Source organism: Carcharodon carcharias, assembly GCF_017639515.1.
Source record: "Carcharodon carcharias isolate sCarCar2 chromosome 38 unlocalized genomic scaffold, sCarCar2.pri SUPER_38_unloc_2, whole genome shotgun sequence".
NCBI lineage: Eukaryota > Metazoa > Chordata > Chondrichthyes > Lamniformes > Lamnidae > Carcharodon > Carcharodon carcharias.
In genome coordinates, this window is record NW_024470786.1 from 1,985,233 (window position 1) to 2,010,232 (window position 25,000).

General features: G+C 51.5%; 1 protein-coding gene across 1 annotated transcript in view; it reads left to right on the forward strand.

Annotated features, from left to right (window-relative positions):
• Positions 1-25,000, forward strand: part of si:ch211-195o20.7 (cytospin-B) — a 69,562-nt gene that overhangs the window by 10,826 nt on the left and 33,736 nt on the right. Inside the window, exons 3-7 of the mRNA XM_041182132.1 lie at positions 474-651; positions 1,414-1,487; positions 9,786-9,955; positions 10,590-10,740; positions 23,647-23,716. Of these exons, the coding sequence (XP_041038066.1) occupies positions 582-651; positions 1,414-1,487; positions 9,786-9,955; positions 10,590-10,740; positions 23,647-23,716 (535 nt within the window). The 5' untranslated portion in view covers positions 474-581. The remainder of the gene's footprint in view (positions 1-473; positions 652-1,413; positions 1,488-9,785; positions 9,956-10,589; positions 10,741-23,646; positions 23,717-25,000) is intronic.

Below are 25,000 nucleotides of genomic sequence, written 5' to 3' on the forward strand. Positions count from 1 at the left end.
CACATACACACATACACACACTCACACATACACACACATACACACACACAAACACTCACAAACTCACACACACACACCCACAAACACACACAATCACATGCACACACACACGTGTGCTGAGAGACACGCATTAAAACAGACATAAACACATATTTACACACGCACACATTTACACACACCACACACACACATCCTTATGCACACACATGCAGAATCTCACACACACACACACACACAAATACATTCACACACACTCTCACAAACACCCACTGTCACACACTGACACACACAGATGCGCGCACACACACACACACACACACACACACACACACACACACACACACACACACGTCCAGTACAGTGCCTGAAAGACACTGCACAGCTCTGCAAAACTGCCTCTGATGCTTGTAACTACAGATAGCGCATTATGTCGGGTGTTAAGTTTAACCTTTCCCTCCTCCTGACAATCGAAGGAACAGAAAGAGGACAGGACACGAGCGGAGGAGCTCCCTGAGCTGGTGCCCAGCGATACAGACGTCCCAGACCGTGGGGAAGAGGATGATGGGGGGAGAGCTGCATTCATGGAGACAGAGAGGAGGGGAGAGAAAGCAGAGGGTACAGGAGACCGGGAGACGGTCGCACAACTTCAGGGTGAGCATGGGATCTCTCCAATTGCTGGAACAGCGTGCAGCATAGAAAGAGACCATTCAGGCCACAATATTGAGGTGGGGGGTGGAGGGGGGGAGGCAGTGGGCAGGTGGAGATTGAGGGATATGGACCCAATGGACCCAAACCCCTTCCCGTTCACTCCCACTGTACACAATCCCAATGGACACAAACCCCTTCCCGTTCACTCCCACTGTACACAATCCCAATGGACCCAAACCCCTTCCCGTTCACTCCCACCGTACACAATCCCAATGGACACAAACCCCTTCCCGTTCACTCCCACTGTACACAATCCCAACGGATCCAAACCCCTTCCCGTTCACGCCTACTGTCCACAATCCCAATGGACACAAACCCCTTCCCATTCACTCCCACTGTACACAATCCCAATGGACACAAACCCCTTCCCGTTCACTCCCAATCTACACAATCCCAATGGACCCAAACCCCTTCCCGTTCACTCCCACTGTACACAATCCCAATGGACCCAAACCCCTTCCCGTTCACTCCCACTGTACACAATCCCAATGGAGACAAATACCTTCCAGTTCACTCCCACTATACACAATCCCAATGGACCCAAACCCCTTCCCGTTCACTCCCACTGTACACAATCCCAATGGACCCAAACCCCTTCCCATTCACTCCCACTGTACTCAATCCCATTCCCAAACCCCTTCCCGTTCACTCCCACTGTACACAATCCCAATGGAGAGTCTGAGGAAGCATTTTCTCATCCCACAGAGCTGGTGGTCCTTTTGAAATCGGAATGCGAGGTGCTGAAGACAGAAGTGAGCAGGCTGAACGAGAAGATAAAGGTAGGGATTGGGGAATGGGGCTGGTTTGTGTTGGGACAGGAGCCTCCCTGACTAACCCCTACCTCTCCTGCTCCTCCCTCATCACTGCCTCCACTGACCTTCCCTGGGGCCATACCCCATGAGCTAAGAGAGTGGATCTTCGACCCCAGGGGACTTCATTCCACCAGCCCCCACCTGCCTGTCAAAAGGGAGGTCGGGACACCACAATCGACTGCCACACACCCCCCTTCCCTGATGTGACAAAGCAGATGGAAATGGATGAGTTGTTTAAACCCCGGAGAGAAACTTCAACAACTCTCAAAACCTATAGTTTCAATTGGAATGTTTGAGAGGTAGCTCTAAATTCAGGAATAAGACCACTGAGCATCGAGAGGTATTTTTAATAGAACAAAGTTAAACAGTTATTAAATAAACCAACAAATTAATCACATTCACATGTCTATTAATGAATACTGTAAGAACTATTAAAAAAATCCCCAAATGAATCGCTCCCAGGTAAACCTTTACCAAGGAAACAGTAGCCCATACACCGGAAACAGATACCAGGCTAAGCACATTATAGCCTTCCAGACTTAACATTGAGTTCAACAACTACAGACCATGAACTCTCTCCTCCAACCTCAGCCCATTTTAACCCACTTCTTCAATAATCAATCTTTTTCTTATCCACTAATTTTATGTTATTCATATGAATTTGTTGTTTATCCCAACCTGTTATACAATTTTCACCGTTCTTCCCCAGCACCAACCCCTCCCGTTACCCATTCTCGCAAGGCCATCTGTCCCATGGTCATGTTGTTTTTTCAAGAGTGCTGACCCTTGTCCTGCTTTTGCCACATTCTCCTTTCTGACAGTGCCACCATCAGCACCTTCTTTAGTCAGTTCCCCTAAGAGTATCACCCCCTTTGTCCTTTTGTCCATGAGTCCTTACCACTACCATTAACACCCCCTTTGTCCTTTTGTCCATGAGTCCTTACCACTACCATTAACACCCCCTTTGTCCTTTTGTCCATGAGTCCTTACCACTACCATTAACACCCACTTTGTCCTTTTGTACATGAGTCTTTACCACTACCACTAACAGCCCCTTTGTCCTTTTGTCCATGAGTCCTTACCACTACCATTAACACCCCCTTTGTCCTTTTGTCCATGAGTCCTTACCACTACCATTAACACCCACTTTGTCCTTTTGTCCATGAGTCCTTACCACTACCATTAACACCCCCTTTGTCCTTTTGTCCATGAGTCCTTACCACTACCATTAACACTCCCTTTGTCCTTTTGTCCATGAGTCCTTACCACTACCATTAACACCCCCTTTGTCCTTTTGTCCATGAGTCCTTACCACTACCATTAACACTCCCTTTGTCCTTTTGTCCATGAGTCCTTACCACTACCATTAACACCCCCTTTGTCCTTTTGTCCATGAGTCCTTACCACTACCATTAACACTCCCTTTGTCCTTTTGTGCATGAGTCCTTACCACTACCATTAACACTCCCTTTGTACTTTTGTCCATGAGTCCTTACCGCTACAATTAACACTCCTTTTGTCCTTTTGTGCATGAGTCCTTACCACTACGATTAACACCCCCTTTGTCCTTTTGTTCATGAGTCCTTACTACTACCATTAACACTCCCTTTGTCCTTTTGTCCATGAGTCCTTACCATTACAATTAACACTCCCTTTGTCCTTTTGTTCATGAGTCCTTACCACTACCATTAACACTCCCTTTGTCCTTTTGTCCATGAGTCCATACCACTACCATTAACACCCCCTTTGTCCTTTTGTCCATGAGTCCTTACCACTACCATTAACACCCCCTTTGTCCTTTTGTCCATGAGTCCTTAACACTACCATTAACATCCCCTTTGTCCTTTTGTTCATGAGTCCTTACCACTACCATTAACACTCCCTTTGTCCTTTTGTCCATGAGTCCTTACCACTACCATTAACACTCCCTTTGTCCTTTTGTCCATGAGTCCTTACCACTACCACTAACAGCCCCTTTGTCCTTTTGTCCATGAGTCCTTACCACTACAATTAACACTCCCTTTGTCCTTTTGTCCATGAGTCCTTACCACTACCATTAACACCCCCTTATTCCTTTTGTCCATGAGTCCTTACCACTACCATTAACACTCCCTTTGTCCTTTTGTCCATGAGTCCTTACCACTACCATTAACACCCCCATTGTCCTTTTGTCCATGAGTCCTTACCACTACCATTAACACTCCCTTTGTGCTTTTGTTCATGAGTCCTTACCACTACCATTAACACCCCCTTTGTCCTTTTGTGCATGCGTCCTTACCACTACCATTAACACTCCCTTTGTACTTTTGTCCATGAGTCCTTACCACTACAATTAACACTCCTTTTGTCCTTTTGTGCATGAGTCCTTGCCACTACCATTAACACCCCCTTTGTCCTATTGTTCATGAGTCCTTACTACTACCATTAACACTCCCTTTGTCCTTTTGTCCATGAGTCCTTAGCACTACAATTAACACTCCCTTTGTCCTTTTGTTCATGAGTCCTTGCTACTACCATTAACACTCCCTTTGTCCTTTTGTCCATGAGTCCTTACCACTACCATTATCACCCCCTTTGTCCTTTTGTCCATGAGTCCTTACCACTACCATTAACACCCCCTTTGTCCTTTTGTGCATGAGTCCTTGCCACTACCATTAACACCCCCTTTGTCCTATTGTTCATGAGTCCTTACTACTACCATTAACACTCCCTTTGTCCTTTTGTCCATGAGTCCTTACCACTACAATTAACAATCCCTTTGTCCTTTTGTTCATGAGTCCTTGCTACTACCATTAACACTCCCTTTGTCCTTTTGTCCATGAGTCCTTACCACTACCATTAACACTCCCTTTGTCCTTTTGTCCATGAGTCCTTACCACTACCATTAACACCCCCTTTGTCCTTTTGTCCATGAGTCCTTACCACTACCATTAACACTCCCTTTGTCCTTTTGTGCATGAGTCCTTACCACTACCATTAACACTCCCTTTGTACTTTTGTCCATGAGTCCTTACCGCTACAATTAACACTCCTTTTGTCCTTTTGTGCATGAGTCCTTACCACTACCATTAACACCCCCTTTGTCCTTTTGTTCATGAGTCCTTACTACTACCATTAACACTCCCTTTGTCCTTTTGTCCATGAGTCCTTACCATTACAATTAACACTCCCTTTGTCCTTTTGTTCATGAGTCCTTACCACTACCATTAACACTCCCTTTGTCCTTTTGTCCATGAGTCCATACCACTACCATTAACACCCCCTTTGTCCTTTTGTCCATGAGTCCTTACCACTACCATTAACACCCCCTTTGTCCTTTTGTCCATGAGTCCTTACCACTACCATTAACATCCCCTTTGTCCTTTTGTTCATGAGTCCTTACCACTACCATTAACACTCCCTTTGTCCTTTTGTCCATGAGTCCTTACCACTACCATTAACACTCCCTTTGTCCTTTTGTTCATGATTCCTTGCTACTAGCATTAACACTCCCTTTGTCCTTTTGTCCATGAGTCCTTACCACTACCATTATCACCCCCTTTGTCCTTTTGTCCATGAGTCCTTACCACTACCATTAACACCCCCTTTGTCCTTTTGTGCATGAGTCCTTGCCACTACCATTAACACCCCATTTGTCCTATTGTTCATGAGTCCTTACTACTACCATTAACACTCCCTTTGTCCTTTTGTCCATGAGTCCTTACCACTACAATTAACACTCCCTTTGTCCTTTTGTTCATGAGTCCTTACCACTACCATTAACACTCCCTTTGTCCTTTTGTCCATGAGTCCTTACCACTACCATTATCACCCCCTTTGTCCTTTTGTCCATGAGTCCTTACCACTACCATTATCACCCCCTTTGTCCTTTTGTCCATGAGTCCTTACCACTACCATTAACACCCCCTTTGTCCTTTTGTCCATGAGTCCTTACCACTACCATTAACACCCCCTTTGTCCTTTTTTCCATGAGTCTTTACCACTACCATTAACAGTCCCTTTGTCCTTTTGTCCATAGTCCTTACCACTACCATTAACACTCCCTTTGTCCTTTTGCACATGAGTCATTACCACTACCATTAACATTCCCTTTGTCCTTTTGTCCATGAATCCTTACCACTACGATTAACACCCCCTTTGTCCTTTTGTCCATGAGTCATTACCAATACCATTAACACTCCCTTTGACCCTTTGTCCATGAGTCCTCACCACTACAATTAACATTCCCTTTGTCCTTTTGTCCATGAGTCCTTACCACTACAATTAACAACCCCTTTCTCCTTTTGTCCATGAGTCCTTACCACTACAATTAACAACCCCTTTCTCCTTTTGTCCATGAGTCCTTACCACTACAATTAAAAACCCCTTTCTCCTTTTGTCCATGAGTCCTTACCACTACAATTAACACCCCTTTCTCCTTTTGTCCATGAGTCCTTACCACTACAATTAACATTCCCTTTGTCCTTTTGTCCATGAGTCCTTACCACTACCATTAACTTCCCCTTTGTCCTTTTGTTCATGAGTCCTTACCACTACAATTAACAACCCCTTTCTCCTTTTGTCCATGAGTCCTTACCACTACCATTAACACCCCCATTGTCCTTTTGTCCATGAGTCCTTACCACTACCATTAACAGCACCTTTGTCCTTTTGTCCATGAGTCCTTACCACTACCATTAACACTCCCTTTGTCCTTTTGTCCATGAGTCCTTACCACTACCATTAACACCCCCATTGTCCTTTTCTCCATGAGTCCTTACCACTACCATTAACACTCCCTTTGTCCTTTTGTCCATGAGTCATTACCAATACCATTAACACTCCCTTTGACCCTTTGTCCATGAGTCCTCACCACTACAATTAACATTCCCTTTGTCCTTTTGTCCATGAGTCCTTACCACTACAATTAACAACCCCTTTGTCCTTTTGTCCATGAGTCATTACCAATACCATTAACACTCCCTTTGACCCTTTGTCCATGAGTCCTCACCACTACAATTAACATTCCCTTTGTCCTTTTGTCCATGAGTCCTTACCACTACAATTAACAACCCCTTTGTCCTTTTGTCCATGAGTCCTTACCACTACAATTAACAACCCCTTTGTCCTTTTGTCCATGAGTCCTCACCACTACAATTAACATTCCCTTTGTCCTTTTGTCCATGAGTCCTTACCACTACAATTAACAACCCCTTTCTCCTTTTGTCCATGAGTCCTTACCACTACAATTAACAACCCCTTTCTCCTTTTGTCCATGAGTCCTTACCACTACAATTAACAACCCCTTTCTCCTTTTGTCCATGAGTCCTTACCACTACAATTAACACCCCCTTTCTCCTTTTGTCCATGAGTCCTTACCACTACAATTAACATTCCCTTTGTCCTTTTGTCCATGAGTCCTTACCACTACAATTAACACCCCCTTTGTCCTTTTGTCCACGAGTCCTTACCACTACCATTAACACCCCCTTTGTCCTTTTGTCCATGAGTCCTTACCACTACCATTAACACCCCCATTGTCCTTTTGTCCATGAGTCCTTACCACTACCATTAACACCCCCTTTGTCCTTTTGTCCATGAATCCTTACCACTACCATTAACACCCCCATTGTCCTTTTGTCCATGAGTCCTTACCACTACCATTAACACTCCCTTTGTGCTTTTGTCCATGAGTCCTTACCATTAACATTAACACTCCCTTTGTGCTTTTGTCCATGAGTCCTTACCATTACCATTAACCGCCCCTTTGTCCTTTTGTCCATGAGTCCTTACCACTACCATTAACACCCCCTTTGTCCTTTTGTCCATGAGTCCTTACCACTACCATTAACACCCCCTTTGTCCTTTTGTCCATGAGTCCTTACCACTACCATTAACACCCCCTTTGTCCTTTTGCCCATGAGTCCATACCACTACCATTAACACCCCCTTTGTCCTTTTGTCCATGAGTCCTTACCACTACCATTAACACCCCCTTTGTCCTTTTGTCCATGAGTCCTTACCACTACCATTAACATCCCCTTTGTCCTTTTGTTCATGAGTCCTTACCACTACCATTAACACCCCCTTTCTCCTTTTGTCCATGAGTCCTTACCTCTACCATTAACACTCCCTTTGTCCTTTTGTCCATGAGTCCTTACCACTTCCATTAACACCCCATTTGTCCTTTTGTCCATGAGTCCTCACCACTACCATTAACACCCCCTTTGTCCTTTTGTCCATGAGTCATTACCACTACCATTAACACCCCCTTTGTCCTTGTTTGCACAACATCTATCACAATCTTGCCTTTGCCTCCCCCTATCCCTGGCCTTCTACCCCACTTCTCCTTTCCACGCCCCCTTACACGGCATGAATTCCATCATATTTGGACTTCTGTTTACCGTCCGGACTGGAAACATTAACTCTGCGATTGTCTCCACGGATGCTGCCAGACCTGCTGAGATTTTCCAGAATTTTCTGTATTCGTTCCAGGCCAAGCACCTTTGACCTCACAAATTCCAAAAGCGCTTCCCTGCTATTTGGTTTGTTTGCTGTAGGCTCACGGGTTGAATAGGTCTTAAAAGCCTCTGGATTACACACGCTAATCCCCTTTCTGTTTACACCTTGCTTCCCTTCTGAATGGAAATTATCCATTGTATTCACTGAATCACAGATCACACAGTGCAGAATAGGCCCTTCGGCCCATCGAGTCTGCACCGACACGTGAGAAACACCTGACCTATCTACCTACTCCCATTTACCAGCACTTGGCCCGTAGCCTTGAATGTTATGAGGTGGTAAGTGCCCATCCAGGTACTTTTTAAAGGATGTGAGGCAACCCGCCTCCACCACCCTCCCAGGCAGCGCATTCCAGACCGTGACCACCCTCTGGGTAAAATACTTTTTCCTCACATCCCCCCTAAACCTCCTGCCTCTCATCTTGAGTTTATGCCCCCTCGTGACTGACCCTTCAACTAAAGGGAAGAGCTGCTCCCTACCCGCCCTGTCCATGCCCCTCACAATCTTGTACACCTCGATCAGGTCGCCCCTCAGTCTTCTCTACTCCAACGAAAACAACCCAAGTCTATCCAACCTCTCTTCATAACTTAAATGATTCATCCCAGGCAACATCCTGGTGAATCTCCTCTGCACCCCCCTCCAGTGCAATCACATCCTTCCTGTAATGTGGCGACCAGAACTGCACACAGTACTCCAGCTGTGGCCTCACTAAGGTTCTATACAACTCCAACATGACCTCCCTACTTTTGTAATCTATGCCTCGACTGATAAAGGCAAGTGTCCCATATGCCTTTTTCACCACCCCACTAACATGCCCCTCTGCCTTCAGAGATCTATGGACACACACACCAAGGTCCCTTTGTTCCTCAGAACTTCCTAGTGTCATTGTTCATTGAATACTTCCTTGTCAAGTTACTCCTTCCAAAGTGTATTGCGAGGTTTTTTAAAAATAATTTTTCAACTCTCCTAACAATAATCCTTTCATTCCACCAGTGTTATTTGTCACATAATTACATTGCTTAGCGTCTGGGCACAAGTTCTTCCTCCCACTGTTGAGTGTTTTATTCAACAAATGCAAATTTACATTTTACCTTCTCCCCCATACATTTATCTAATTAACATCACAAAACTACTACACATTAAAACACCCAGACTACCTGGCTTTAATCCAACTAAGATATCCACAAACACACACAGAGACACAGACCCTGCTACAATTCTAATTTAACAATAATTTCCAATAACATAACAGATGTTAATATCTTGTCATGATACTCCCTTTGCATTCCTCCCCCCTTTTCCAATGTTCAACTGGGAGATATTGGCCATATCACCCCTAATGTCAAGGTTGGATGGTTTTCTGACATAAACTCCATCAATGACATTCCCTCCATCAGAAGTGGGGATGTTCGCTGATGATTGTACAATGTTCAGCCATTCGCCACTTCTCAGATACTGAAGCAGTCCCTGTCCAAATGCACCACACGGACAAAATCCTGGAAACTCCCTCTCTAACAGCGCCGTGGGTGTACCTACACCACACGGACAAAATCCTGGAACTCCCTCCCTAACAGTGCCGTGGGTGTACGTACACCACACGGGGACTGCAGCGGCTCAAGAAGGCGGCTCACCCACCACCTACTCAAGGGGGCAATTAGGGATGGGCAGTAAGTGCTGTCCCAGACAGCGAGACGCAGCGAATCCAGGTGTGGCCGGGAGTGAATGAAATAAAGCGTCAATGTTTCCACCTCTGACCATGTTAAGGTGGAGGGAGAAGACTGGCTCCAGTTCCAACATGACATGCACCTCGCGGTCACTGTGGCAGACCGCTTGCGCCTAGAGGCCGAAGCGGAGATCGAGGGGCTGAGGGAGAGGCTGGAGGAGGAGCAGGGGAAGAGCAGGAGGCTGCAGGAGGAGCTGGACGCCACACGGAGGTAAGGACGAGGCGCTGACAAGACCCAACCTCAAGAGGGGGGCTGGCCGCCAGGGTCAACAGTCATGACCCATTACACTTCGGGGTAGCAACTGATGCATAGAGGGTAAAAAGAGGGCAATGCAGAATCCAGGGGGAACGGTCAATCCCCCTCAACAGAACACCGTGCACAAACGATCCCTCGAGGCTCGAAGTCAAAGAGGTGACCGAATGAGCGGCTGAAGGGGATTTATATCAGTAAAAATGCTCGGCTGAGTGTCAAAAACTGTAATTTCCCCCTCTGGGACCAGGTGTCACAGTGTGTTAGATACACTGTCCTTTCCCCTTCTGGGACCGTGTGTCACAGTGTGTTAGATACACTGTCCTTTCCCCCTCTGGGACAGGGTGTCACAGTGCATTAGATACACTGTCCTTTCCCCCTCTGGGACCGGGTGTCACAGTGCGTTAGACACACTGTCCTTTCCCCCTCTGGGACCGGGTGTCACAGTGCGTTAGATACACTGTCCTTTCCCCCTCTGGGACCGCGTGTCACAGTGCGTTAGATACACTGTCCTTTCCCCCCTGGGACCGGGTGTCACTGTGCGTTAGATACACTGCCCTTTCACTCCATGCCCTCTGTTTCTCTCCCTATGTAGGCATGTTGCCGATTCAGTGGATGGGGTGAAGGAGCGTGACCTTCTATCACTCTCAGTGTTGCAGCTCCCTGGAACCGAGGCAAACAATGGCCCCCATTACCGGCCCCATGTGAGGTGCCACCATTGGAGTGAGGTGACGTCATTCTCTGAGGTAGGTTCACCTGGATGGACTCAAACCCCCGCTGAGCGCTGTCCCCTCCATTACCCCCGTTTTTGCCTTTAGCTCGTCCCTTGCCATCACCTCGAGTGTCCCTTCTTGTTCCCTCGCAGTTTATCCCACAGGACGGCCAGGAGCTGGGCACTCGCTTCAAGCCACTATTCGACCAAGTGAAGAATTGCAACCAAGCTTGCTCCCCCCCATCCCCCATCCTTCAGCCGTTTTTCTTGCCCTCTCGATCCCTGATCCTATTAGATCTTTCAAAGCCAATTCCTTATTGATAGAAATGAACGGAGGGAGTGCCCCACTGTCAGAGGGTCAGTACTGAGGGAGAGGCTCACTGTCGGAGGGTCAGTACTGAGGGAGCGCCGCCCTGTCGGAGGGTCAGTACTGAGGGAGTGCCGCACTGTCAGAGGGTCAGTACTGAGGGAGAGCCGCACTGTCTGTGGGTTAGTGCTGAGGGAGTGCCGCACTGTCGGAGGGTCAGTGCTGAGGGAGAACCTCACTGTCTGTGGGTTAGTGCTGAGGGAGTGCCGCACTGTCGGAGGGCCAGTACTGAGGGAGAGCCGCACTGTCAGAGAGTCAGTACTGCGAGATAGAGAGTCAAAGACATGCAGATTGACAGACAGAGAGCTAGCCTATGAGAATGAAAGATTCAGACAGAGTGTCAGAGAGAGCATGGGAGGGAGAGAAAGAGAGGGAGAGAGACCGAGAGTCTGGCAGACAGAGAGGTGCGAGAGAGAGAAAGTGATGGACAAAGAGTGATAGTGAGAGAGTGAGAGACAGTGAGAGAGAGACAGACAGAGAGAGGGAAATAGAGAGAGAGAAAGGGACAGAGAGAGGCTGTGAGAGAGAGAGAGAGAGAGACAGAGAGAGGGAAATAGAGAGAGAGAGAGAGGGACAGAGAGAGGGAAATAGAGAGAGAGCGTGAGGGACAGAGAGAGGCTCGGAGAGAGGGAGAGAGAGACAGAGAGAGGGAAAAAGAGAGAGAAAGAGACAGAGAGAGGGAAATAGAGAGAGAGACAGAGATAGAGAGAGGGAAATAGAGAGAGAGAGGGACAGAGTGAGGGAAATAGAGAGAGACAGAGAGAGGGAAATAGAGAGCGAGAGGGACAGAGTGAGGGAAATAGAGAGAGACAGAGAGAGGGAAATAGAGAGAGAGAGAGAGGGAAATAGAGAGAGAGAGGGACAGAGTGAGGGAAATAGAGAGAGAGGGACAGAGTGAGGGAAATAGAGAGAGAGGGACAGAGAGAGGCTGGGAGAGAGAGAGAGACAGAGACAGAGAGAGGGAAATAGAGAGAGACAGAGAGAGGGAAATAGAGAGAGACAGAGAGAGGGAAATAGAGAGAGGGACAGAGTGAGGGAAATAGAGAGAGAGAGACAGAGAGAGGGAAATAGAGAGAGGGAGGGACAGAGTGAGGGAAATAGAGAGATAGAGGGATAGAGAGAGGCTGGGAGAGAGAGACAGAGACAGAGAGAGGGAAATAGAGAGAGACAGAGAGAGGAAAATAGAGAGAGAGAGACAGAGAGAGGGAAATAGAGAGAGAGAGGGACAGAGTGAGGGAAATAGAGAGAGACAGAGAGAGGGAAATAGAGAGAGAGAGAGAGACAGAGAGAGGGAAATAGAGAGAGAGAGGGACAGAGTGAGGGAAATAGAGAGAGAGGGACAGAGAGAGACTGGGAGAGAGAGAGAGGGACAGAGAGAGGCTGGGAGAGAGAGAGAGGGACAGAGAGGGACAGAGAGAGACTGGGAGAGAGAGAGGGGGACAGAGAGAGAGAGAGAGAGAGGGACAGAGAGAGACTGGGAGAGAGAGAGGGACAGAGAGAGACTGGGAGAGAGAGGGACAGAGAGAGACTGGGAGAGAGAGGGACAGAGAGAGACTGGGAGAGACAGAGACAGAGACAGCGAGAGGCTGGGAGAGAGAGAGAGACAGAGAGAGACTGGGAGAGAGACAGAGACAGAGAGAGACTGGGAGAGAGACAGAGACAGAGAGAGGCTGGGAGAGAGAGAGAAAGACAGAGACAGAGAGAGGCTGGGAGAGAGAGAGGGACAGAGAGAGACTGGGAGAGAGAGAGACAGAGAGAGACTGGGAGAGAGAGAGACAGAGACAGAGAGAGGCTGGGAGAGAGAGAGAGACAGAGAGAGACTGGGAGAGAGAGAGACAGAGACAGAGAGAGGCTGGGAGAGAGAGAGAGACAGAGACAGAGGGAGACTGGGAGAGAGAGACAGAGACAGAGGGAGACTGGGAGAGAGAGAGAGAGACAGAGAGAGGCTGGGAGAGAGACAGAGACAGAGGGAGACTGGGAGAGAGAGAGAGAGACAGAGAGAGGCTGGGAGAGAGACAGAGACAGAGAGAGACTGGGAGAGAGAGAGAGAGACAGAGAGAGGCTGGGAGAGAGACAGAGAGAGACTGGGAGAGAGAGAGAGAGAGAGAGGCTGGGAGAGAGACAGAGACAGAGAGAGACTGGGAGAGAGAGAGAGACAGAGACAGAGGGAGACTGGGAGAGAGAGACAGACAGAGAGAGGCTGGGAGAGAGAGAGACAGAGACAGAGAGAGGCTGGGAGAGAGAGAGACAGAGACAGAGAGAGGCTGGGAGAGAGAGAGGGACAGAGAGAGACTGGGAGAGAGACAGAGACAGAGAGAGGCTGGGAGAGAGACAGAGACAGAGACAGAGAGAGACTGGGAGAGAGAGAGAGAGACAGAGAGAGGCTGGGAGAGAGACAGAGACAGAGAGAGGCTGGGAGAGAGACAGAGACAGAGAGAGACTGCGAGAGAGAGAGAGAGACAGAGAGAGACTGGGAGAGAGAGAGAGAGACAGAGAGAGGCTGGGAGAGAGAGAGAGACAGAGACAGAGAGAGGCTGGGAGAGAGAGAGAGAGACAGAGAGAGGCTGGGAGAGAGAGAGAGAGACAGAGAGAGGCTGGGAGAGAGACAGAGACAGAGAGAGGCTGGGAGAGAGAGAGAGACAGAGGGAGACTGGGAGAGAGAGACAGACAGAGAGAGACTGGGAGAGAGAGACAGAGACAGAGAGAGACTGGGAGAGAGACAGAGACAGAGGGAGACTGGGAGAGAGAGACAGACAGAGAGAGGCTGGGAGAGAGAGACAGAGACAGAGAGAGACTGGGAGAGAGACAGAGACAGAGGGAGACTGGGAGAGAGAGACAGACAGAGAGAGACTGGGAGAGAGAGACAGAGACAGAGAGAGACTGGGAGAGAGACAGAGACAGAGGGAGACTGGGAGAGAGAGACAGACAGAGAGAGACTGGGAGAGAGAGACAGAGACAGAGAGAGACTGGGAGAGAGACAGAGACAGAGGGAGACTGGGAGAGAGAGACAGACAGAGAGAGGCTGGGAGAGAGAGACAGAGACAGAGAGAGACTGGGAGAGAGACAGAGACAGAGGGAGACTGGGAGAGAGAGACAGAGAGAGGCTGGGAGAGAGACAGAGACAGAGAGAGACTGAGAGAGAGAGAGACAGAGAGAGAGGGAGACTGGGAGAGAGAGAGGGACAGAGAGAGGCTGGGAGAGAGAGAGAGACAGAGAGAGGCTGGGAGAGAGAGAGAGACAGAGAGAGGCTGGGAGAGAGAGAGAGACAGAGAGAGGCTGGGAGAGAGACAGAGACAGAGAGAGGCTGGGAGAGAGACAGAGACAGAGAGAGGCTGGGAGAGAGACAGAGACAGAGAGAGGCTGGGAGAGAGACAGAGACAGAGAGAGGCTGGGAGAGAGAGAGGGACAGAGAGAGACTGGGAGAGAGACAGAGGGACAGAGAGAGAGACTGGGAGAGACAGAGACAGAGAGAGACTGGGAGAGAGACAGAGGGACAGAGGGAGACTGGGAGAGAGAGAGAGACAGAGAGAGGCTGGGAGAGAGACAGAGACAGAGGGAGACTGGGAGAGAGAGAGACAGAGACAGAGGGAGACTGGGCGAGAGACAGAGACAGAGAGAGACTGGGAGAGAGAGACAGAGACAGAGAGAGACTGGGAGAGAGACAGAGACAGAGGGAGACTGGGCGAGAGAGAGAGACAGAGAGAGGCTGGGAGAGAGAGAGAGACAGAGAGAGACTGGGAGAGAGAGACAGACAGAGAGAGGCTGGGAGAGAGAGACAGAGACAGAGAGAGACTGGGAGAGAGAGACAGACAGAGAGAGGCTGGGAGAGAGAGACAGAGACAGAGAGAGACTGGGAGAGAGACAGAGGGAGAGAGGGAGACTGGGAGAGAGACAGAGACAGAGGGAGACTGGGAGAGAGAGACAGAGACAGAGAGAGACTGGGAGAGAGACAGAGACAGAGGGAGACTGGGAGAAAGAGACAGACAGAGACAGAGAGAGGCTGGGAGAGAGACAGAGACAGAGGGAGACTGGGAGAGAGACAGAGACAGAGGGAGACTGGGAGAGAGAGAGGGACAGAGAGAGGCTGGGAGAGAGAGAGAGACAGAGAGAGGCTGGGAGAGACAGAGACAGAGAGAGGCTGGGAGAGAGACAGAGACAGAGGGAGACTGGGAGAGTGAGAGGGACAGAGAGAGACTGGGAGAGAGACAGAGACAGAGAGAGACTGGGAGAGAGAGAGGGACAGAGAGAGACTGGGAGAGAGACAGAGGGACAGAGAGAGACTGGGAGAGAGAGAGTGACAGAGAGAGGCTGGGAGAGAGAGAGACAGAGAGAGACTGGGAGAGAGAGAGAGACAGAGAGAGGCTGGGAGAGTGAGAGACAGAGAGAGACTGGGAGAGAGACAGAGACAGAGAGAGACTGGGAGAGAGACAGAGACAGAGAGAAACTGGGAGAGACAGAGACAGAGAGAGACTGGGAGAGACAGAGACAGAGAGAGGCTGGGAGAGACAGAGACAGAGAGAGGCTGGGAGAGACAGAGACAGAGAGAGGCTGGGAGAGAGACAGAGACAGAGGGAGACTGGGAGAGACAGAGACAGAGAGAGGCTGGGAGAAAGAGAGGGACAGAGAGAGACTGGGAGAGAGACAGAGGGACAGAGAGAGACTGGGAGAGAGAGAGAGACAGAGAGAGGCTGGGAGAGAGACAGAGACAGAGAGAGACTGGGAGAGAGACAGAGACAGAGGGAGACTGGGCGAGAGAGAGAGACAGCGAGAGGCTGGGAGAGAGACAGAGACAGAGAGAGACTGGGAGAGAGAGACAGACAGAGAGAGGCTGGGAGAGAGACAGAGACAGAGAGAGACTGGGAGAGAGAGACAGACAGAGAGAGGCTGGGAGAGAGAGACAGAGACAGAGAGAGACTGGGAGAGAGACAGAGACAGAGGGAGACTGGGAGAGAGAGACAGAGACAGAGAGAGACTGGGAGAGAGACAGAGACAGAGGGAGACTGGGAGAGAGAGACAGACAGATACAGAGAGAGGCTGGGAGAGAGACAGAGACAGAGGGAGACTGGGAGAGAGAGAGAGAGAGACAGAGAGAGACTGGGAGAGAGAGAGAGACAGAGAGAGGCTGGGAGAGAGAGAGAGACAGAGGGAGACTGGGAGAGAGACAGAAACAGAGGGAGACTGGGAGAGAGACAGAAACAGAGGGAGACTGGGAGAGAGACAGAGACAGAGGGAGACTGGGAGAGAGACAGAGACAGAGGGAGACTGGGAGAGAGGGAGGGACAGAGAGAGGCTGGGAGAGAGAGACAGAGACAGAGAGAGACTGGGAGAGAGAGAGAGAGGGACAGAGAGAGACTGGGAGAGAGAGAGAGACAGAGAGAGGCTGGGAGAGAGAGAGAGACAGAGAGAGGCTGGGAGAGAGAGAGAGACAGAGGGAGACTGGGAGAGAGACAGAAACAGAGGGAGACTGGGAGAGAGACAGAAACAGAGGGAGACTGGGAGAGAGACAGAGACAGAGGGAGACTGGGAGAGAGACAGAGACAGAGGGAGACTGGGAGAGAGACAGAGACAGAGAGAGGCTGGGAGAGAGACAGAGACAGAGAGAGGCTGGGAGAGAGAGAGGGACAGAGAGAGACTGGGAGAGAGACAGAGACAGAGAGAGAGAGAGACTGGGAGAGAGACAGAGACAGAGAGAGACTGGGAGAGAGACAGAGACAGAGAGAGGCTGGGAGAGAGAGAGACAGAGAGAGGCTGGGAGAGAGACAGAGACAGAGGGAGACTGGGAGAGACAGAGACAGAGAGAGGCTGGGAGAGAGACAGAGACAGAGGGAGACTGGGAGAGACAGAGACAGAGAGAGGCTGGGAGAGAGAGACAGAGACAGAGAGAGGCTGGGAGAGAGAGACAGAGACAGAGAGAGGCTGGGAGAGAGACAGAGACAGAGAGAGACTGGGAGAGAGAGAGGGACAGAGAGAGACTGGGAGAGAGACAGAGACAGAGAGAGGCTGGGAGAGAGACAGAGACAGAGGGAGACTGGGAGAGACAGAGACAGAGGGAGACTGGGAGAGAGAGGGACAGAGAGAGACTGGGAGAGAGAAAGACAGAGACAGAGAGAGACTGGGAGAGAGACAGAGGGAGACTGGGAGAGAGAGAGACAGAGGGAGACTGGGAGAGAGAGGGACAGAGACAGAGAGAGACTGGGAGAGAGACAGAGACAGAGGGAGACTGGGAGAGAGAGAGACAGAGACAGAGGGAGACTGGGAGAGAGACAGAGACAGAGGGAGACTGGGAGAGAGAGAGACAGAGGGAGACTGGGAGAGAGAGAGACAGAGAGAGACTGGGAGAGAGAGAGACAGAGACAGTGAGAGGCTGGGAGAGAGAGGGACAGAGAGAGACTGGGAGAGAGACAGAGAGGGACAGAGAGAGACTGGGAGAGAGACAGAGACAGAGGGAGACTGGGAGAGAGAGAGATAGAGAGAGACTGGGAGAGAGAGAGAGAGAGAGACAGAGAGAGGCTGGGAGAGAGAGAGAGAGGGACAGAGAGAGACTGGGAGAGAGACAGAGACAGAGGGAGACTGGGAGAGAGACAGAGACAGAGGGAGACTGGGAGAGAGAGAGAGACAGAGAGAGGCTGGGAGAGAGACAGAGACAGAGGGAGACTGGGAGAGAGACAGAGACAGAGGGAGACTGGGAGAGACAGAGACAGAGACAAAGGGAGACTGGGAGAGAGACAGAGACAGAGGGAGACTGGGAGAGAGAGAGACAGAGGGAGACTGGGAGAGAGAGAGACAGAGAGAGACTGGGAGAGAGAGAGAGACAGAGGGAGACTGGGAGAGACAGAGACAGAGACAGAGGGAGACTGGGAGAGAGACAGAGACAGAGGGAGACTGGGAGAGAGACAGAGACAGAGGGAGACTCGGAGAGACAGAGACAGAGAGAGACTGGGAGAGAGACAGAGACAGAGGGAGACTGGGAGAGAGAGAGACAGAGACAGAGGGAGACTGGGAGAGAGACAGAGACAGAGGGAGACTGGGAGAGAGGGGGACAGAGAGAGACTGGGAGAGAGAAAGACAGAGACAGAGAGAGGCTGGGAGAGAGACAGAGACAGAGGGAGACTGGGAGAGAGAGAGACAGAGACAGAGGGAGACTGGGAGAGAGAGAGACAGAGACAGAGGGAGACTGGGAGAGAGACAGAGACAGAGGGAGACTGGGAGAGAGAGGGACAGAGACAGAGGGAGACTGGGAGAGAGACAGAGACAGAGGGAGACTGGGAGAGACAGAGACAGAGACAGAGGGAGACTGGGAGAGACAGAGACAGAGACAGAGGGAGACTGGGAGAGAGAGAGAGACAGAGGGAGACTGGGAGAGAGAGAGACAGAGAGAGACTGGGAGAGAGAGAGAGAGACGGAGAGAGGCTGGGAGAGAGAGAGAGAGGGACAGAGAGAGACTGGGAGAGAGACAGAGACAGAGGGAGACTGGGAGAGAGAGAGGGACAGAGAGAGGCTGGGAGAGAGAGACAGAGACAGAGAGAGGCTGGGAGAGAGAGAGACAGAGAGAGACTGGGAGAGAGACAGAGACAGAGACAGAGAGAGGCTGGGAGAGAGACAGAGACAGAGAAAGAGGGAGACTGGGCGAGACAGTCGCTGTGGGGATGTGTTCTGTCGGGCCAGGAATTGAGGCTGGGAACTATGCCCACTGGCCTCTGCCCCACCCCCCGTCACCTCTACAACCCCCGGTTCCCCATCTTCCACATTTTCCAGCTGCTGTGTTGGTCTGAGAGCCTAAGGATATAGCTGGGCCTCCCACACTCAGTCTCTGAGGAACAATCTGTCTGAACTTTCCCAGCATTCTCTCAGCACCAGCACTCAGCTCAACTCACTGAGGCCAGGGAAAGAGCCAAGGGAAAGTTATCCCAATCAGGGAGGGAGAGAGAGAGAGAGAGGGAGAGGGAGGGAGAGAGACAGAGAGAGAGAGAGAGAGAGGGAGACAGAGAGAGACAGAGAAAGAGAGACAGAGGGAGAGAGAGAGAGAGAGAGACAGAGAGAGACAGAGGGAGACAGAGACAGAGAGAGAGAGAGACTTAGAGAGAGACAAAAGGAGACAGAGAGAGAGAGATAGAGAGAGACAGAGAGAGACAGACAGACAGACACAGAGAGAGAGAGAGACATGGAAAGAGAGAGAGAGAGAGAGGCAGAGACAGAGAGAGAGACAGAGAGAGAGAGTTTGACAGAGGGAGACAGAGAGAGAGAGGGAGGGAGAAAGAGACAGGGAAAGAGAGAGAGACAGAGGGAGAAAGAGAGAGAGGGAGGGAGAGAGAGAGAGACAGAGGGAGACAGAGAGAGAGGGAGGGAGAGAGACATAGCAGGAGAGATAGAGGCAGAGAGAGAGAGACAGAGGGAGACAGAGAGAGAGAGAGAGAGAGATACAGAGAGAGACAGAGAGAGAGAGAGACAGCAGGAGACAGTGAGAGAGAGACACACAGGGAGGGAGAGAAAGGGAGAGAGAGAGGCAGAGGGAGATAGAAAGAGACAGAGAGAGAGAGTCAGAGAGAGAGAGAGAGAGAGAGAGAGAGACACAGAGAGAGACAGAAAGAGAAAGAGACAGCAAGAGAGAGGCAGAGATAGAGAGAGAGTGAGAGAGAGGAGACTCAGGGAGAGGGGGGAGAGGAAAACAGCGAGAGAGAGCGAGAGAGAGAAAGGGAGAGAGTGAGTTAGAGAGATGGAGAGACCCAGAATGAGAGAGAAGGGAAAATGATACAGAGAGAAAGAGACAAAGAGAGATTCAGAGAGAGACAGAGGGAGAGAGAGAGAGAGAGAGAGAGTCAGAGAAAGAGGGGCAAGATAGAGGCCGAGAGAGAGCGAGGGGGAAGAGAGAGCGATAAAGAGAAAAGAAGAGAGAGAGAAAGAACAAAAGATAAAGAGAGAGGGAGAAATAGTGAGGCTGAGAGAGAGAAAAACAGATGTGGAGAGAGAGAGAAAGAGAGAGATAAAGTGGGAGAAGAGTGGGAGGTAAAGAGACAGAGAGTGAGGGGGAAAAGATAGTGAGAGTGAGGGAGATAGCGATAGAATGAGAGATAAAGAGAGAGAGGGAAACAAAGAGACAGAAACAGAGAGAACAACAAACCCTCGAAAATCTACCCAGTCACCAAACACACCACAACTACCCACAAACTCATCCAATCCTCACTCCTGGATGAGAGGTAATATAGTCTTCACTCACACCCCACCCTATCTCTGTAACCTCCTCCATCCCCTACACCCCTCAATATCTCTGTAATTTCCTCCAGCCACTACACCCCTCCCTAACTCTGTATCCTCCTCCAGCCACTACACACCTCCCTATCTCTGTATCCTCCTCCAGCCACTACACCCCTCCCTAACTCTGTATCCTCCTCCAGCCACTACACCCCTCCCTATCTCAGTAACCTCCTCCAGCTCCTAAAAACCTCCCTTTCTCTGTAACCTCCTCCAACCCCTACACCACCCCCTATCTATGTAACCTCCTCCAGCCCCTACACCCCTCCCTATCTCTGTAACCTCCTCCAGCTCCTACATCCCTCCCTATCTCTGTAACCTCTTCCAGCCCCTAAAAACCTCCCTATCTCTGTAACCTCCTCCAGCCCCTACACCCCTCCCTATCTCTGTAACCTCCCCCAGCCCCTACACCCCTCCTTATCTCTGTAAACTCCTCCAGCCTCTACAACCCCACCTATCTCTGTAACCTCCTCCAGCCACTACACCCCTCCCTATCTCTGTAACCTCCTCCAGCCCCTACACCCCTCCCTATCTCTGTAACCTCCTCCAGCCCCAACAACGCTCCCTATCTCTGTACCCTCCTCCAGCCCCTACACCCAACCCTATCTCTGTAACCTCCTCCAGCCCCTACAACCCTCCCTATCTCTGTAACCTCCTCCAGTCTCTACACCCCTCCCTATTCCTGTAACCTCCTCCAGCCCCTACAACCCTCCCTATCTATGTAACCTCCTTCAGTCCCCACACCCGTCCTTATCTGTGTAACCTCCTCCAGCCGCTAAACCCCTCCCTATCTCTGTAACCTTCTTCAGTCCCTACACCCCTCACTATCTTTGTAACCACCTCCAGCCCCTACATCCATCCCTATCTCTGTAACCACCTGCAGAACCTACACCCCTCCCTATCTCTGTAACCTCCTCCAGCCCCTACACCCCTCCCTATCTCTGTAACCTCCTCCAACCCCTCCACCCCACCCTATCTCTGTAACCTCCTGCAGCCCCTACACCACTCACTATCTCTGTAACCTCCTCCAGTCTCTACACCCCTCCCTATCCCTGTAACCTCCTGCAGCCCCTATAACCCTCACTATCTCTGTCACCTCCTCCAGTCCCCACATCCGTCCATATCTCTGTAACCTCCTCCAGACGCTACACACCGCCCTAGCTCTGAAACCTCCTCCAGCCTCAACACCCCTCCCTATCACTGTAACCTCCTCCAGCACCTAAAAACAGCCCTATCTCTGTAACCTCCTCCAGACCCTACACCCCTCCCTATCTATGTAAGCTCCTCCAGCCCCTACACCACTCCCTATCTCTGTAACCTCCTCCAGCCTCCACAAACCCTCCCTATCTCTGTAAACACATCCAGAAACTACACCCATCCCTACTCTGTAACCTCCTCCAGCCTCAGCACCCCTCCCTATCTCTGTAACCTCCTCCAGCCCCTACACCACTCCCTATCTCTGTAACCTCCTCCAACCCCTACACCACCCCCTATCTCTGTAACCTCCTCCAGCCCCTACACCCCTCCCTATCTCTGTAACCTCCTCCAGCTCCTACATCCCTCCCTATCTCTGTAACCTCTTCCAGCCCCTAAAAACCTCCCTATCTCTGTAACCTCCTCCAGCCCCTACACCCCTCCCTATCTCTGTAACCTCCTCCAGCTCCTACATCCCTCCCTATCTCTGTAACCGCCTCCCGCCCCAAAACCGCTCCCTATCTCTGTAAACTCTTCCAGCCCCTAAAGCCCTCCCTATCTCTGTAACCTCCTCCAGCCCCTAAACCCCTCCCTATCACTGTAATCTCCTCCAGCCCCTTCACCCCTCCCTATCTCTGTAACGTCCTCAAGCCCCTAAACCCCTCCCTATCTCTGTAACCTCCTCCAGACCCTACGTGCCTCCCTATCTCTGTAAGCTCCTCCAGACCCTACTCCCATCCTTATCTCTGTAACCTCCTACAGCCCCGACAATTCTCCTTATCTCTGTAACCTCCCCCATCCCCAACACCCCTCCCTATTTCTGTAATCTCCTCCAGCCTCTACAATCCACCCTATCTCTGTAACCTCCTCCAGCCCCTACAACCCTCCCTATCTCTGTAACCTCCTCTAGCCCATACACCCCTCCCTATATCTGTAACCTCCTCCAGACCCTACACCCCACTCTATCTCTGTAATCTCCTCCAGCCCCTACAACCCTCCCTATCTCTGTAACCTCCTTCAGCCCCTACAACCCTCCCTATCTCTGTAACATCCTCCAGGCCCTACACCCCTCCCTATCTCTGTAACCTCCTCCAGCCCCTACAACCCTCCCAATCTCTGAACCCTTCTCCAGCCAATACACCCCTACCTATCTCTGTAACCTCCTCCAGCCCCTACACCCATCCCTATCTCTGTAAACTCCTCCAGTCCCTACACCTCTCCCTATCTCTGTAACCTCCTCCAGCCCCTGCACCCCTCCCTATCTCTGTAACCTCTGATGACCCTTCGAGATCTCTGCTCTCCTCCTATTCTGGCCTCTCCAGCATTCACCGATTCCATTGCTCTGCCTTTGGCGTTCGGCTACCTGGGGTCCCCTATGCTCTGGAATTCCCTTCCCAAACTTCTCCGACTCAGCCTCTCTCTCTCTGTCTCTCTCTCTCTGTCTCTCTCTCTGTCTCTCTCTCTGTCTCTCTCTCTGTCTCTCTCTGTCTGTGTCTCTCTGTCTGTGTCTCTCTGTCTGTGTCTCTCTGTCTGTGTCTCTCTGTCTCTCTCTGTCTCTCCCTCTCTCTCTCTGTCTCTCTCTCTTTCTGTCTCTCTCTCTGTTTCTCTCTCTCTCTGTCTCTGTCTCTGTCTCTCTCTCTCTCTGTCTCTCTCTCTCTCTGTCTCTCTCTCTCTCTGTCCCTCTCTCTCTCTCCCCCTTTAAGCCGCTCCTCAACAACTGACATCTCTGAACGAGCTTTTCACCGACTCTCCCTGACCCTCCACTCCCGGTGTCCCTCGCGGTCGCGATTCATTTTGCCTCGGTCACCGTGAGGAGGTTTCACTCCCTTGGGCCCTGGTGTGAAACCGGAACTTGCCCTCGGCGCCGATGCTCTCAAAATGTCCAGATCGGCCCCCTCCCACCCTGGGCCCTGTCAAGGCAGGCGAGCCCCCAGAGCTCGTGGAACAGCCGGGCACAGCGCCGTGCTGCCGGCTGGTCGACTGCGGGGGGCCTCGCGCTGTCGTGCCCCGTTCTCCCGGGGCTGTCTCTCCCACCCCCGCCCCCCACCCCCCCACCCTCCCCACCTCCCCCAGCGCCCTCGCGGGATTACCGCTCCCACCTCTACTCACCTCTAACCCCTCTTGTTGCAGGGCGCTGCTGGGAAGTGCCGGAATCCCTCAGAGACCGAGGAACGTAGTCAGCAGGGGAGCGCACCCTCAGGTGAGGCTCGGCTGCGCTTTCCGGCCCCGCTTCCCTCATGCCCCCCACCTTCCCCGCTTCCCCTCCGTCAGCTGAGGCTTCAAGTGTACGCATACGGCACTGGCTAGAGCCAGGCCTGGTCGACCTAGTGGGGTTTCAGAGGATTGGGGAACCGACAGGACGTGGGCGTCTCTGGACGGGGCCCGGCGTTTGTTACCCATCCCTAATTGCCCCCTGGAGAAGGTGGTTGGGGGTGGTGGGGGGTGAGCCGCCTTCTTGAGCCGCTGCGGTCCCCGTGTGGTGTAGGTACACCCACGGCGCTGTTAGGGAGGGAGTTCCAGGATTTTGTCCCCATGTGTGGTGTAGGTACACCCACGGCGCTGTTAGGGAGGGAGTTCCAGGATTTTGTCCCCATGTGTGGTGTAGGTACACCCACGGCGCTGTTAGGGAGGGAGTTCCAGGATTTTGTCCCCGTGTGGTGTGGGTACACCCACGGCGCTGTTAGGGAGTGGGTTCCAGGATTTTGTCCCGTGTGGTGTAGGTACACCCACAGCGCTGTTAGGGAGGGAGTCCCAGGATTTTGTCCCGTGTGGTGTAGGTACACCCACGTCGCTGTTAGGGAGGGAGTCCCAGGATTTTGTCCCCCCGTGTGGTGTAGGTACACCCACGGCGCTGTTAGGGAGGGAGTTCCAGGATTTTGTCCGTGTGGTGTAGGTACACCCACGGCGCTGTTAGGGAGGGAGTTCCAGGATTTTGTCCGTGTGGTGTAGGTACACCCACGTCGCTGTTAGGGAGGGAGTTCCAGGATTTTGTCCCGTGTGGTGTAGGTACACCCACGGTGCTGTTAGGGAGGGAGTTCCAGGATTTTGTCCGTGTGGTGTAGGTACACCCACGTCGCTGTTAGGGAGGGAGTCCCAGGATTTTGTCCGTGTGGTGTAGGTACACCCACGGCGCTGTTAGGGAGGGAGTTCCAGGATTCGGACCCAGCGACAGTGAAGGAACGGCCGATATATTTCCAACTCGGGATGGTAAGTGGCTCAGAGGGGAAGTTCCAGGTGGTGGGTGTTCCCCATGTGTCTGCTGCCCTCGTCCTTCTAGATGGTAGAGGAGGTGAGTTTGGGCGGCGCTGTCGAAGGAGCCTTGGTGAGTTGCTGCAGTGCATCTTGTAGATGGTACACACACTGCTGCCCCTGTGCGTCGGTGGTGGAGGGAGGGAATGTTTGTGGATGGGGGGCCGATCGAGCGGGGCTGCTTTGTCCTGGACGGTGTCGAGCTTCTTGAGTGTTGTGGGAACTGCACTCACCC